Here is an 11,952-nt window from a genome sequence, read left to right as displayed (position 1 = left end):
TGGAAGGACTGATGTTGAAGCTGAAACTCCAATACTATGGCCACCTGATGTGAAGAGCTGACTCATTGGGAAAGACCCTGATGCTGGGAAAGATTGAGGGCAGGAGGAGAAGGGCACGACAGAGGATGATGGTTGGATGGTATCATCGACTCGATGTACATGGGTTTGGGTGGACTCCGGCAGTTGGTGATGGACAGGAAGGCCTGGTGTGCTGTGGTTCATGGGGTCGCAAAGAGTCGGACATGACTGAACAACGGAACTGAATGTTTTGCATCATGACTGCAATGAATATACTTTAAAATAAACACGTTTTTAAAAGACTCAGACCCAAAGTGGCAGGCTGATTAATATCCCCAGAGACAACTGGGTCCTTATCCCTGAACCTCGTTAACTGTTACCTTACATGGTCAGAGACTTTGCCAGTGCCATTAGGGATTTTGAGATGAGATTGGCCTAAAGTTCATGTTTGCCCTGGGGGTGTACTCACAGGTCTTCTCATAAAAGACAAGCAGAGGGAGACGTACTCTGCAGAGGAAGGCGATCTGATGACTGAAATGCTGCACTGCTGCTCTTTGAAGATGAAAGAAGTGGTCTTGAGCCAACAAACACAAGGAATGCAGCTCTGGAATTTGGAAAAGGCAAGGATGGCGTTTCTGATCACTAGAGCCTCTATAGAGACCATGCCCCTACCAACACCTTGACTTCACCCCTGTGAAAGTGACTTAAGATTTCTGACTCCAGAACAATGAAATAATTAAACAGATGCTGTCTGAAACCATCAACTTTGAGCTTATTCATTACAACTCCTTTCCTACAACGGAATACGATTTAGTAACGTAAATTACAGGTTGCTCCTGCCATTCTGAAGCACAGCTTTCCTAGAAAATGTTTCATCAACTGAGATGCCATAAAGCAGGAGTATACCCTTCTTTCTCAAAGTTCTGATTCACCACTTCAGTTTTATGGAAGAACCTCCATTCATACAGTGTAATGGCTTTTTTATAAAAGTAACTAAAATCCTTTCCAGGTTTCTTTCGATTTTGTGAAAATAAGTACTAACATAAGTCTTTTGAGACAGGACAAGGCTAGGTGTTCTATGTGAAAATGACCCATAATGTGAGAATATGAATGAACAATACCCAAGAAATTATCAGTAATGGTGGAAAATTGCAAATTGGTTCACTGGGCATCAAACAGGGCCCTTCTCATTTTTGTTATGTTTGAAAAATATCTATTCCAGAAAGGATTTTCACGTTTGTATTTTATAGTTAAAAGGGGGACAACTCTCAAATGGCATGAGAAAACTTTTGGCTTGAGAAGTATAAGCATTGGAAAAATTTTATCAAAGCCTGTACTGCTAAAATGTTTTACATCAATTATCCTTAAGAAAGCTCTTTAAAAACAGAATTATGTTCTGGAATGCCCAAGACCACCCTCAGATTCCATAGGACTCACGGAACTCATGGAAGCTGTTTAATTAAGGCCTATGGCTTATTACAGTGAAGGATACAGATAAAAATCAGCCAAGAAAGATGGCACAATAGAACAGAGTCCAAGAGAGATCACATTGCCAGCTTCCAGTTGCCCCCTGCCACTCCACTTCAGTCTGACATCGACATATGGCAATGCACATCTAGTATTGCTAACAGGGAACGCCATGCAAGCCTAGGTGTTGTCCAGGTTTTCTGAGTGTCTGTCACACAGACAAGGGGCACCTGTGTGACTGACCTGTTACTCTCTAGCTTCTCCAAATGTCAAACTGGTATTGAGAGCCTCAGCCTCCCAGTATCCCAGTACAGTATTAACATAAACTTCTCAGCCCAGCACAAGGCCTCAGGTAAACAAAGACACTCTTATTGAGCCAAATATGTCAAGTGCTTCGAGGTTATCTCCCAGGAGTTGGGCAAGTCAGTGCCAGACATTTCTTTGGAATGAAGAGGTTGCACAACTCAGGCCTGTATGTCTTCCTTTACGCAGGCCAAGTGAAAATACTCAAAACTCATGCCATTCCTATTTTACTGCATTTTAACATTATCCGAGTTCTCAAGGTTAAGTCACCTGATAATGGAAATAGAGTACAAAGGTGTGCTACTGCACCTGTCTTCCCACGTCCACATCGGGTGGCCTTGAAACATGCCCCAAGGGTGAACAGAAGCTGACAAACAGCAAATTCTTGGGCTTGTATTACAGAACTACAGAAAAGAAAACAGCATGTTAAAACCCTCCTGCTTGTAAACTGCCTTCACTGATTAAGCTTGCTCTGGGGACCTCCCATCCCTTTCTTTAGTTGTACACAAGTTTCCCATGGCCAAGGTGCTATCACAAGAGGTGACACCTTAACATACCCTAGAGGTGACACCTCTGACATATGGGTCACTATAGTAAAGGAATCTCAAGTTCCTGGGAACCTGGAGTCAACTCTTTTCTTGAGCAGGCTACAAATGATCAAAACTACCAACCCCTAAAACTGGGCCTGCCCAGGTGTCTGATGAATAACTTTTTGACATCAGATGGCTAAAATTTCATGCTCAGATCATGCAAAGTGCCTATTTATGAACATGCATCTGTGACGGAGCATGTAATGCACATGCCAGTTAACTCACCTTTTCTCTGATTGCTTGTCCCCACACCTCAGAGCAGGCTGCCTCTTTATCCCCTAAATATCACAAGCACCTCACCTCCGAGAAGGTGGTGGTTCTGAAACTTGTCCTTCTGTGTCCTCATGTGGCTGTCTTGTGAAAGAAAATTCCCCCCAACAAACCTCGGCATCTCAGCGTTTAGCTTGCTGCGCCTCTGGTTCAGTAGCAACCACACACACACAGCATGAAATTGCCCACAGTTGGAAGCCTCGTGCCAGGAAATTGGCAAACACAACAAGGAAAGGTCAGTTGCCTTTTTTATGAACTGTCTAGGCCTAAAGTAATAGAAGTATGTTAATAATGAGGAATATACATGGTGAATAATGTTGTCAGTACAAATATTTATGCCACTCAGCAAAGTCAGTCACTGAAAGAAAGTCAAGTTCCCACATATTTATCATATTCTCAGTCACTAATAAGAAAACAGACATTATGTCAAAGAAGACATACACCTGCCAATAAATACAAAAATGGTCAACATCATGAATCAGTAGGGAAATGAAATCAGATCATAGGGAGATACATCTCCACACTTTTCAAAGAGGTATATTTAAAATACTGACCATACCAACCAAGTACTGGTGAGGAATACAGGGGAACTGAATACTACTGAAGGGAATGCAAGTGGGTACAGTCATTATTTTAGAATATGAAGCTGGACGTTCATATAAAGGGTTTTATGTATGATGACAGTAAGCTAATCTGTGACAAGCAAACTAGAAACCACAAAACCCCATTTTTTAGAGATGAATGGATTAAAAAACACAATGAAAATATATCAAATAGTATATTTACCAGGAAAAAATGAGTTATTCACATTGGCAACTTAGATGACTCTCAAAATAACTGCGCGTGGAGAAAGAAAATGACAACTACAAAAGTAATCATTTAGACTTCAACGATATTGCTGTGCTTAGTCCTGTTCAACTCTGTGCAACCCCATGGACTATAGCCCGTCAGGCTCCTCTCTCAATGGGAATTCTCCAGGCAAGAATACTGGAGTGGATTGCCCTGTCCTCCTCCAGGGTATCTTCCCAACCCAGGGATCAAACTCAGGTCTTCCTAACTGCAGGTGGATTCTTTACCATCTGAGCCACCAGAGAAACCAATGATATTAGAAGTCTGGAAAACACTAATTTAATGAGAGAAAAATCAGTCAATAGTTGCCTGGGATCCTGGGAGACATATGGTAGTGATGGATGTTTGCTATGATGATGGTTCTGTGACTTTGCAAGTGTTAAAACTTACCAAGCTGGTAAGTTCGGTAATTCAGCTGCAGTTATGCTCAGAGCATGGCAACTGTACATCTCAACCAAATCGGGATAGAAATTGGCTTCACATAAAAATCTGAATCTCCATTTTGGAAAAGAACTCTGGCAACCACACCTCAAATCTACCACCTCTCCTGGTCTCATAGAAATTCTGTCACAGTAGAAATGAAGACTGCTGAACAATAAAAAGGTGCTTACACTTGAGTTATTTAGGAACTCTGCCTGGGTCCTAAAACTCACATGCCTGGACTACAGGACTCCCACTCTCATTTACCCACTGCTTTCACTGTGCAGCAATGGCCTTAAGATTTGCAGATGCTATGTGATGCCAAAACCTTTGCATTCTTCAGTCACTGACTGCAGGCTCAAGAGGAAGAGAAACACGGCTGTAACTTCTGAAAATTTCTGCAAAAACCTTATCATCAACAGCCACAGTTATGGGAACATTTATGAATGCCCTTTTAGAAAAGGTGTATCCCTTCCTGTTGCTAGATTCTCAGTTCCTACTAATCCCCCATTTCTGAACCAAGTATGGTCCCCCCCAATGTCTGTAGCCTAACACTCAGCAACACCAGCCTGCCACATTATGCACATTATGGCACATGGCTCTGTTCCAGCTGGACCTAGAGAACTTCTTCCATTGAACAGTACTAGGGGGATGATGTGATATCCCACATGAAAAGAGAACAATTCACACAGCTCCAAAAATCACTTTGCTGCTCACAGTCCTCATCTCAAGGTGGCCTTGGGACCCATCAAAAATTCCTTCAGGACCCATCAAAAATCCTAACATCCAGGTCACAGCATTAGTTCCACAGAGCCCTGGAGTCCATACTAGGAGCCCTTGGACAATGCAAATTAGACCCAAACTAGACTGAACACTATTCTCTGTCATATTCCAACTGAGGTATTATACAAAGTCTGAAACACCCATAAAACTTTTTTACTCTTCATCTTGACAGTCCAGTTTGGTTCTTAACAGCAGTCTGAAGGTGAACAAAACCCAAGATGCATGTTGTCTTAAACAATAGTCTTTATTTTTACACAAAGCAGTGCAAAATGAGGCAGTTCCCCAAAGGGTGACTTGGAGCTAGAAAATCCATCTTGAACATGACACAACCCAATACCACCAAACAAAGTAAACCTCTATGAGCTGCCAGTAGAACCCAGACTGGATGCCCAAGATCAAAGCTGCTTAGGCCATATCCTAGGCAGTTGACAGGATCTAAGAGCATGACATCACCCAAGTGCTCAGGCTACACATGCTTCCCTCTAAGGGACAGGAGAGCACAAAGGTCTACCTACCCTGATCACACTGCGGGACTGACAACCAGAACAGGAATCTGCCATCTGGTAGAGGGAAGAAATTCACAGTGACATGAAGTCTGGCAAGGCTGCTGCACAGGTTAGGAAGTAGATCTTAGCTCCTTAAAGCTTCCAGAGAACCAAGTATCCACAGGCCCTCTCCACACCAGGGCTGTGCACATGGATGGCATTCAGCTTTTGGCTGATGATGCCCTCATAGAGCCTGTTAAGTAAGATATATTAATTAAGGAGACAGCTCATTGGCTTCTCTCTTCATTTGGTTTGAAGGTCTTTCTCCAGTATGAACTTTTTGGTGACCAATGTGGTTATACCTTCAGCTGAAAGCTTTCCTACATTCTCTGCACTCCTGGGTCTGGTGCTCAATCAGAGCTGACCTGTGACAGAAAATATTTCCATATTTGTTGCCCTTGTGGGGTCTTTCTGTGGTGTGAACTTTTCAGCTTTTTTTTTCCTTGTTCAGGTGCTATAGCTAAAGAAATTCTCCACATTTGGTACACTCAGGTGACTTTTCTCCAGTGTAAATTCAGGTGCTTAATGAGAGTAGATTTCTGGCTAAAACATTTCCCACAATCACAGCACTTATAAGGCCTTTCTCCAGTGTGAACTCTCTGGTGTGTAGTAAGAATAGAATTTTGGCTAAAACATTTTCCACATTCACTGCACTCAAAAGTCTTTGCTCCAGTATGAATTCTATTGTGGACTTGAAGGTGGGCTCTTTGCCTAAAGGACTTCCCACATTCATTACACTCATAAGGCCTTTCCCCACTGTGAATTCTTCTATGCATAACAAGGCTGGCCATGTATCTAAATGCTTTCCCACATTCACTGCACTCATGAGGCCACTCTCCAGTGTGGACCAGCTGGTGCTGAATAAGCATGCGTTTACAGGTGTAGGTTCTTCCACATTCTCCACATTCATAAGGCCTCTCTCCAGTGTGGACTCGCCGGTGCTGATCAAGTTTGGTTTTAGTACTAAATGTTTTCCCACATTCACTGCACTCATATGGTCTGGCTCCAGTGTGAATTCTCTGGTGCACAACAAGCTGGGAGTGTTGCCTAAAGAATTTTCCGCATTCTCTACACTCATAAGGCCTTTCCCCTGTGTGAATCCTTCTATGTATAGCAAGGCTGGAGCTGCATCGAAAGACTTTCCCACATTCGCTGCATTCATAAGGCTTCTCTCCGGTGTGGACTCGATGGTGCTGAGCAAGCCTGGACTTCCGGTAGAAGAGTTTCCCACATTCATTGCACTTGAAACGCTTTTCTCCATTGTGAAACTCTGCTACAAACTCCATCATTTGTGGTTTAACCTGGTGCTGGACATGGTCAGAGGTACCAGGGAAATCCTTCCTCGCCTCTTGGCACTTAAAAGCCTTCTCCAATGCATGGACTGTGCAGTTCTTCATTAAGGCCTTACCCAAATCTCTTCTCATGAGCTTCTCTCCACCGTGCTGGTGGGATTTCACATCTGTCCCACACAGTGTCTGGCCAGGGTTTGTTCGCAGGACCTCGGGTCCACACAAACCACCTTCTAAGGCCAGGTTACCCATGTCCCAGGGACAGACCTTCTGGCTGGACAGGTCTGTCTTTTTGGTATTTCTCTGTGGCACTTCTACAGAAACATTCTGCTCAGAAGGTGTCTGTTCATCCTCTGCTGTATGACAACACCCTGAAATCAGAAAAATGCGGGTGAACTTAATGTAGGAAAAGGTTTTTAAAAAGGCAGATGTTTTGCACCATATGTGTCTGACATAGAAAGAATAAATCCATGGGACTAGTTCAGGACAAGGAGCTGTGGGCAGGTAAGGAAAAGCCCCAATCTGTAGAACTGGGCTTCTACACATCACAGAACAGGAAGGACTCACCAGGCAAAAGACACAAGAGGGTGGATATTAAATGGAGGAGCCAGGGGTCCACAATGCACTCCTACAGGAATGGTTTTCACCAGGGCCTTGGCTGCTGGTGACACATGTGTGCTGTGTGGAAAGCTATGTCGAGGCCCAGGATATTGTGTCACTGAGTAGCTGGTGTTCAGGACTATTTTAAGGAGAGGTGCAGGTTTTATGACACAGTAAGCATAGGCAAACAGTGGAAAGCATTAGAGTGAGGATGTTGAGGAACAATGCGGAGTGGAAGCCAGAGAGATGAGGGATAATCCTGGGTTGGAAGCCAGGGTAGAAATCACAGGGGGAATGTGTCAAGAATGGAGAAGAAACAGAAATGAGATAACAAGTCACTGGTCTTAGACCACAAACAGTGTTGGGGCCAGGACATATTCAAAATTTGACTGAATCCAGCCACAACGTCACTGCTCCCTGTGATGCCAATCATCAGGACCAGACCCATTTTGAGCCCTGCTTCCTATGCCTGGAATCATGTCCACTCTCTCCTATACCCAAGGTTCTCCTCCCAGCTTCAACTGGACAACATGGGACTTAGAAGATCCACATTCTAAGAAAAGAACAAGACAGTTTCCCATGGGAAAACAACCAATCTCAAAAGAATTCAAGAAAAAAATAATGATAAAAATAATCTTTGAATCTCATAGCTATATGCACCCCATAAATAGTGACCATGCTGGGTCCCAACAATTCCTGAAACAGTGAGGCCCAAAGAAATGTCAGCAGGAAGGAGGCAGAAGCTGCACAAAGGTACAGGGGTCTACAGAGTCAACTTGACAGGGAGAAGCTGAAATGAATGGAAATCACTAAGCTAACTCCAAGGCTTATGATCCAGAAAATTTTTGCTGAGAAAACTTCAGCCGCTGGCATTGGGGCCACCTGTGAAAGGAGGTGGAACACACACTCACTCAGGCTTGGTACCCACAACACAGAGGACAGGGAAGAAGTAATAGAGAGGTGCCCACTGTCTAGCTGTGAACAGAACAGACTTGCTCTTAGAGAAAAGGGGAAAGGCAGAGACCTGTCCAGGATGCTGGCATAGGGGTGAGGGCCTTACCCAAGGACATAACCAGTGCAAAGGTCTCCAGCATGACATCGCGGTACAGGAATTTCTGGGCCTCACCAAGGAGCCTCCATTCCTCTTGGGAAAAGTAAACAGCCACATCCTCAAAGGTCACAGGGCTCTATGATGATGGGAACAGATGTGTGCATGAGCAGCCTCTTTCCCTAGGACCCTAAGAACACCCCCAACCCTAATCCACATTCACTCTGGTGTCATCATCCTCCCTGGCTCCCTAATTTAGAGGTCAGTGGTACCCAAAACTCTGGCTGTGGGCCTGGCATGCAGAGCCCCTTTCCTCTCCTGCAAGACAACAGTCTGACAGTCCCCAGGTGATCCACTCCAGACACCAACAACTTGAACCCACCCTTCTCAAAGTCCTACTACAGAGCCCTCAGTCAATTAGTTCACACACCTTCCCTACATGCATATCATATCACTCAGTGGACATTCTCAGACATCTGACCCCCATCTTCACCACATGGACCACCAAGTTGGCTTTCCCACCAGGCCTTGATCCTGACTTTATCTCAGTCACAACACACAAAATCTAAATACCTCTGGTCAGATTCCACTTCCATACTGCACTATGTCTCTTTAACAGTTACCATCTTTGCTCATATAACACCCATTCAAAATCCACACCCACTTAACACAGCCTAAAGAAACTGTGACATTCTGTCACAAGCTTCCCAAGTTCTACCACAAAAGCCTAGTGAGTCAGAGGAGAATAAATTAGCACCAGCATGACTTTGCTATCAATTTATCTCACTTCTGCTTTTCTTCCACATCAGTATCATAGCTTTTCCCCACAGAAAGCTGACTTACCAACTGGCCTTCCCCTTCCCCTTACCTTCTTGCTGATGACCACTCCACTTCTTTGTCTGTCTGTGTCTCCTCTGTCCCCTAATGGCATCCAAAAGCCTCCCCATTACTCTAGATCTACATGTTCAGCCATCCACTTGTCTCCTACACTTGGGAGCCACTGCAACATCTGAGGCTTAACAGGGCCAAAACTCAATTCCTAATATTCTCACTGAAAAGTCCTCTTACCAGACTTCCCCAAATCAGTTGATGGCACTTCCACCTTCCCAGATGCAAATGGAAAAAACTTTGGAAGCATGTGATTCCTCCACATTGGAAAATCTGATCAGCCTTTACTTAGAAAAAGCAGGAACCAAGTAGTTTCCATATCTCCACACACACCACTTTGGTGCAGCTAGAGCCATGCACATCTGGAAAATTAAGACAGCTTCTATGTTTCTTTGTCTTCCTCTCCACCAGGCTGTTGTGCACTCTGCACCCAGAGGCAGCCTCTTGAAACTTAAGTAATATCACTTTCCATTTCTATTACAAAAATCCCATTTCTGCCATCAGTCTCAGAACAGAAACTCATCTTATCAGGCTACCAGTCTAGCCCTGACCCTGGTTCCCTTGTTCTCTGTTCCTACTGCATAAACAGAGACCCAACAGTCCTAAAATACACTCATCTCAATTGCATCCTCGAGCATTTGGACATAGTAACCCCTATACATACAATCTTGCACATTTCAGTCCCCTGGTTGCCAAATTTGGAATCTTTCCATATACCCTCTGGCCTGGACTTGGAATTCTGCACTCAGGGTTTCTCTAGGGTGTCCAGACACCAAGTTCACGAAAAGCAGCAGAAAAATCTTTCAGAACACCAACACTCACCAGTGAAGAGTCCATAAGTTGTTCTGTTGAACATGGAACCTGTGGGAAGAGTAGTGCCATGTAACTTTAATTCCCATCAGCAACAAAGACAAGAAAGATTAATGAGATAACTATTCAATATTTCAGGTGAAGACAAATTACTCAATAGAAAACTAAATCATAAAGAGGGCAGAAAATGTTATGGAGTTGTGCCATAAGGTCATACGTCTGACTTCAGAAAAGGTTTTCTAGAAGTGGGACTAATAAGTGCAAAGCCTTTCTATTAGATTCATGTCTGATGTGTCTGAGTAGCTCCATGAGGCTAGTACGACTGGAGCCCAATGATCCAAAGAGTAAGCTACCTGGTTAGATAGGAGATGCTTGTGGCAGGTCATATAGAGCTATTATAGCCCCAAGCCATGCATATAAAAATTAAGCAGAGCTCTTTCTGACATTGCCATTTGATTCCATTCTTCCATTTCTCCCTTGCCAATAATCACTTTTTCCTCTCATAGCTTGTAGCTGGACCCAACATTTGGACAGGAGTTCCTATACTCCTTTTCTAATTTTACTTTGGTTATCTTAAAGATTGTTTTTTAAAAAACTTATACTTGAACCATATTCTTTAATATATCCAGTTTTTTCCCCCATAAATGTTCAAACAGATTAACTTCCTACAAGCTTTTTTCTCCTGTTGTAGAGAATGGAAGCACCACTGACTTCGCTTTGAAAATGGATCTCAGAATTCTCTGGCTGCCCAGTGCTTAGAATGTGCTACTTTCACTGCAGTGGACCTGGGTTCTATACCTGGTTGGGGAACCTAGATTCCACAAGCCAAGCAGTGCAACCACACACACACACACACACACACACACAAGAGAGAGAGAGAGAGAGAATTACAAGAAGAAAATGGCTCCAGAAAATTAATCTGTGAGAAAGGGATTATTGCTAGAATCAGAGTAAATGTGTGTGGCTTCCAACAGTTTGAGATAACTGGACATCACTGATGACTCTTTAAACTTAAGACAAAGGAAAGAACCTATATGACCTGATCTCTGTTCAATCCTCTTTAAATAAACATGAAAATACCTTCTTGGGTTCTAAGTATCTTGGTAAGGATTCCCAGCATTATAAGTTTTTATTTTTACAATGATTCATTTAATCCTCCTTTTAAAACAAGTGTTTTACAAAATAATCATTTTCTTCCGAAACTACCAGAGGAGCATCACGTAACGGTGAAATAAATATTAGCAGAGTACAATCACTGAAAGAGAAGAAAAATTCTTAAATGGCTGTATACTGCAGAACTGTTAAGTAGGCATAATGCAAAAAGAGAGTGTGAAAATACAACTACGGGATCCATTAAAAATAAGTATAATCATCTCATTCAAAGAACTAAGTTAAAATTAGTAAGATGGAGCAAAATAAGATCAAAAGGTGGAAATATTCATTTAAATACAACAATAATTTTAACATATATGCTAGACAGATATGTCCTTAACACACAACAGAAGGCAAAGAAGTTACGGCTGGAATAGCAATGGTTATAAATAAAGAAAGCTGACCAAAAAAGCCTTCAACAGCTGATTTTATAAAGACATCTTACTCATATAATGTATGTGCTCAGTCACTCAGTCCTGTCTGATTCTTTGTGACACCATGGACTGTTACCCATCAGGCTCCTCTATCCACGGGATTCTCCAGGCAAGAATACTGGAATAGGGTACCAGGGGACCTTCCAGATCCAGGGATCGAACCTGCTTCTCTTGTGTCTTCTGAACTGGCAGGTGGATTCTTTACAACTAGCGCCACCTCAGAAGCCCCATAGACTATACACTCACTATATAATACTGCAAAAGTAAAGAAAATTAGCGGATAGACACGAAAAAATGGGTGAAGTCACACCATCTTCTCCAAAAGAAAACAAAAACAAAAACACTTAATACTTTTTTTATTTCAGTTGTAAAAGTTTTAAAGCAACTGAGCAAAGGGCAACTACGGTCGTCGAATATTCCCCACACAGTTGGCAAAACTACGTGTGTGCGCTAAGCCGCTTCAGTCGTGTCCGACTCTTTGCGCCC

At 43.1% G+C, this 11,952-nt stretch overlaps 1 protein-coding gene across 7 annotated transcripts in view; it reads right to left on the bottom strand.

Moving 5' to 3' along the window:
• Positions 1-11,952, bottom strand: part of ZNF547 (zinc finger protein 547) — a 40,403-nt gene that overhangs the window by 13,659 nt on the left and 14,792 nt on the right. For 2 of the 7 annotated variants that reach the window (XM_010857693.1, XM_010857694.1), the window contains one exon: positions 4,926-6,905. In XM_010857693.1, the coding sequence (XP_010855995.1) occupies positions 5,734-6,905 (1,172 nt within the window). In that variant the 3' untranslated portion in view covers positions 4,926-5,733. Of the gene's footprint in view, positions 1-4,925; positions 6,906-8,194; positions 8,322-9,892; positions 11,558-11,952 lie in introns of those variants that run through there. The other 5 variants (XM_010857691.1, XM_010857692.1, XM_010857688.1 and 2 more) reach the window with 5 other exon arrangements.

Source organism: Bison bison, unplaced genomic scaffold (assembly GCF_000754665.1).
Source record: "Bison bison bison isolate TAMUID 2011002044 unplaced genomic scaffold, Bison_UMD1.0 scf7180017864383, whole genome shotgun sequence".
In the NCBI taxonomy this organism is placed as follows: Eukaryota; Metazoa; Chordata; class Mammalia; order Artiodactyla; family Bovidae; genus Bison; species Bison bison.
The sequence above is the reverse complement of the archived record's forward strand: the minus strand, read 5'-3'. Positions and strand labels throughout refer to the sequence as shown.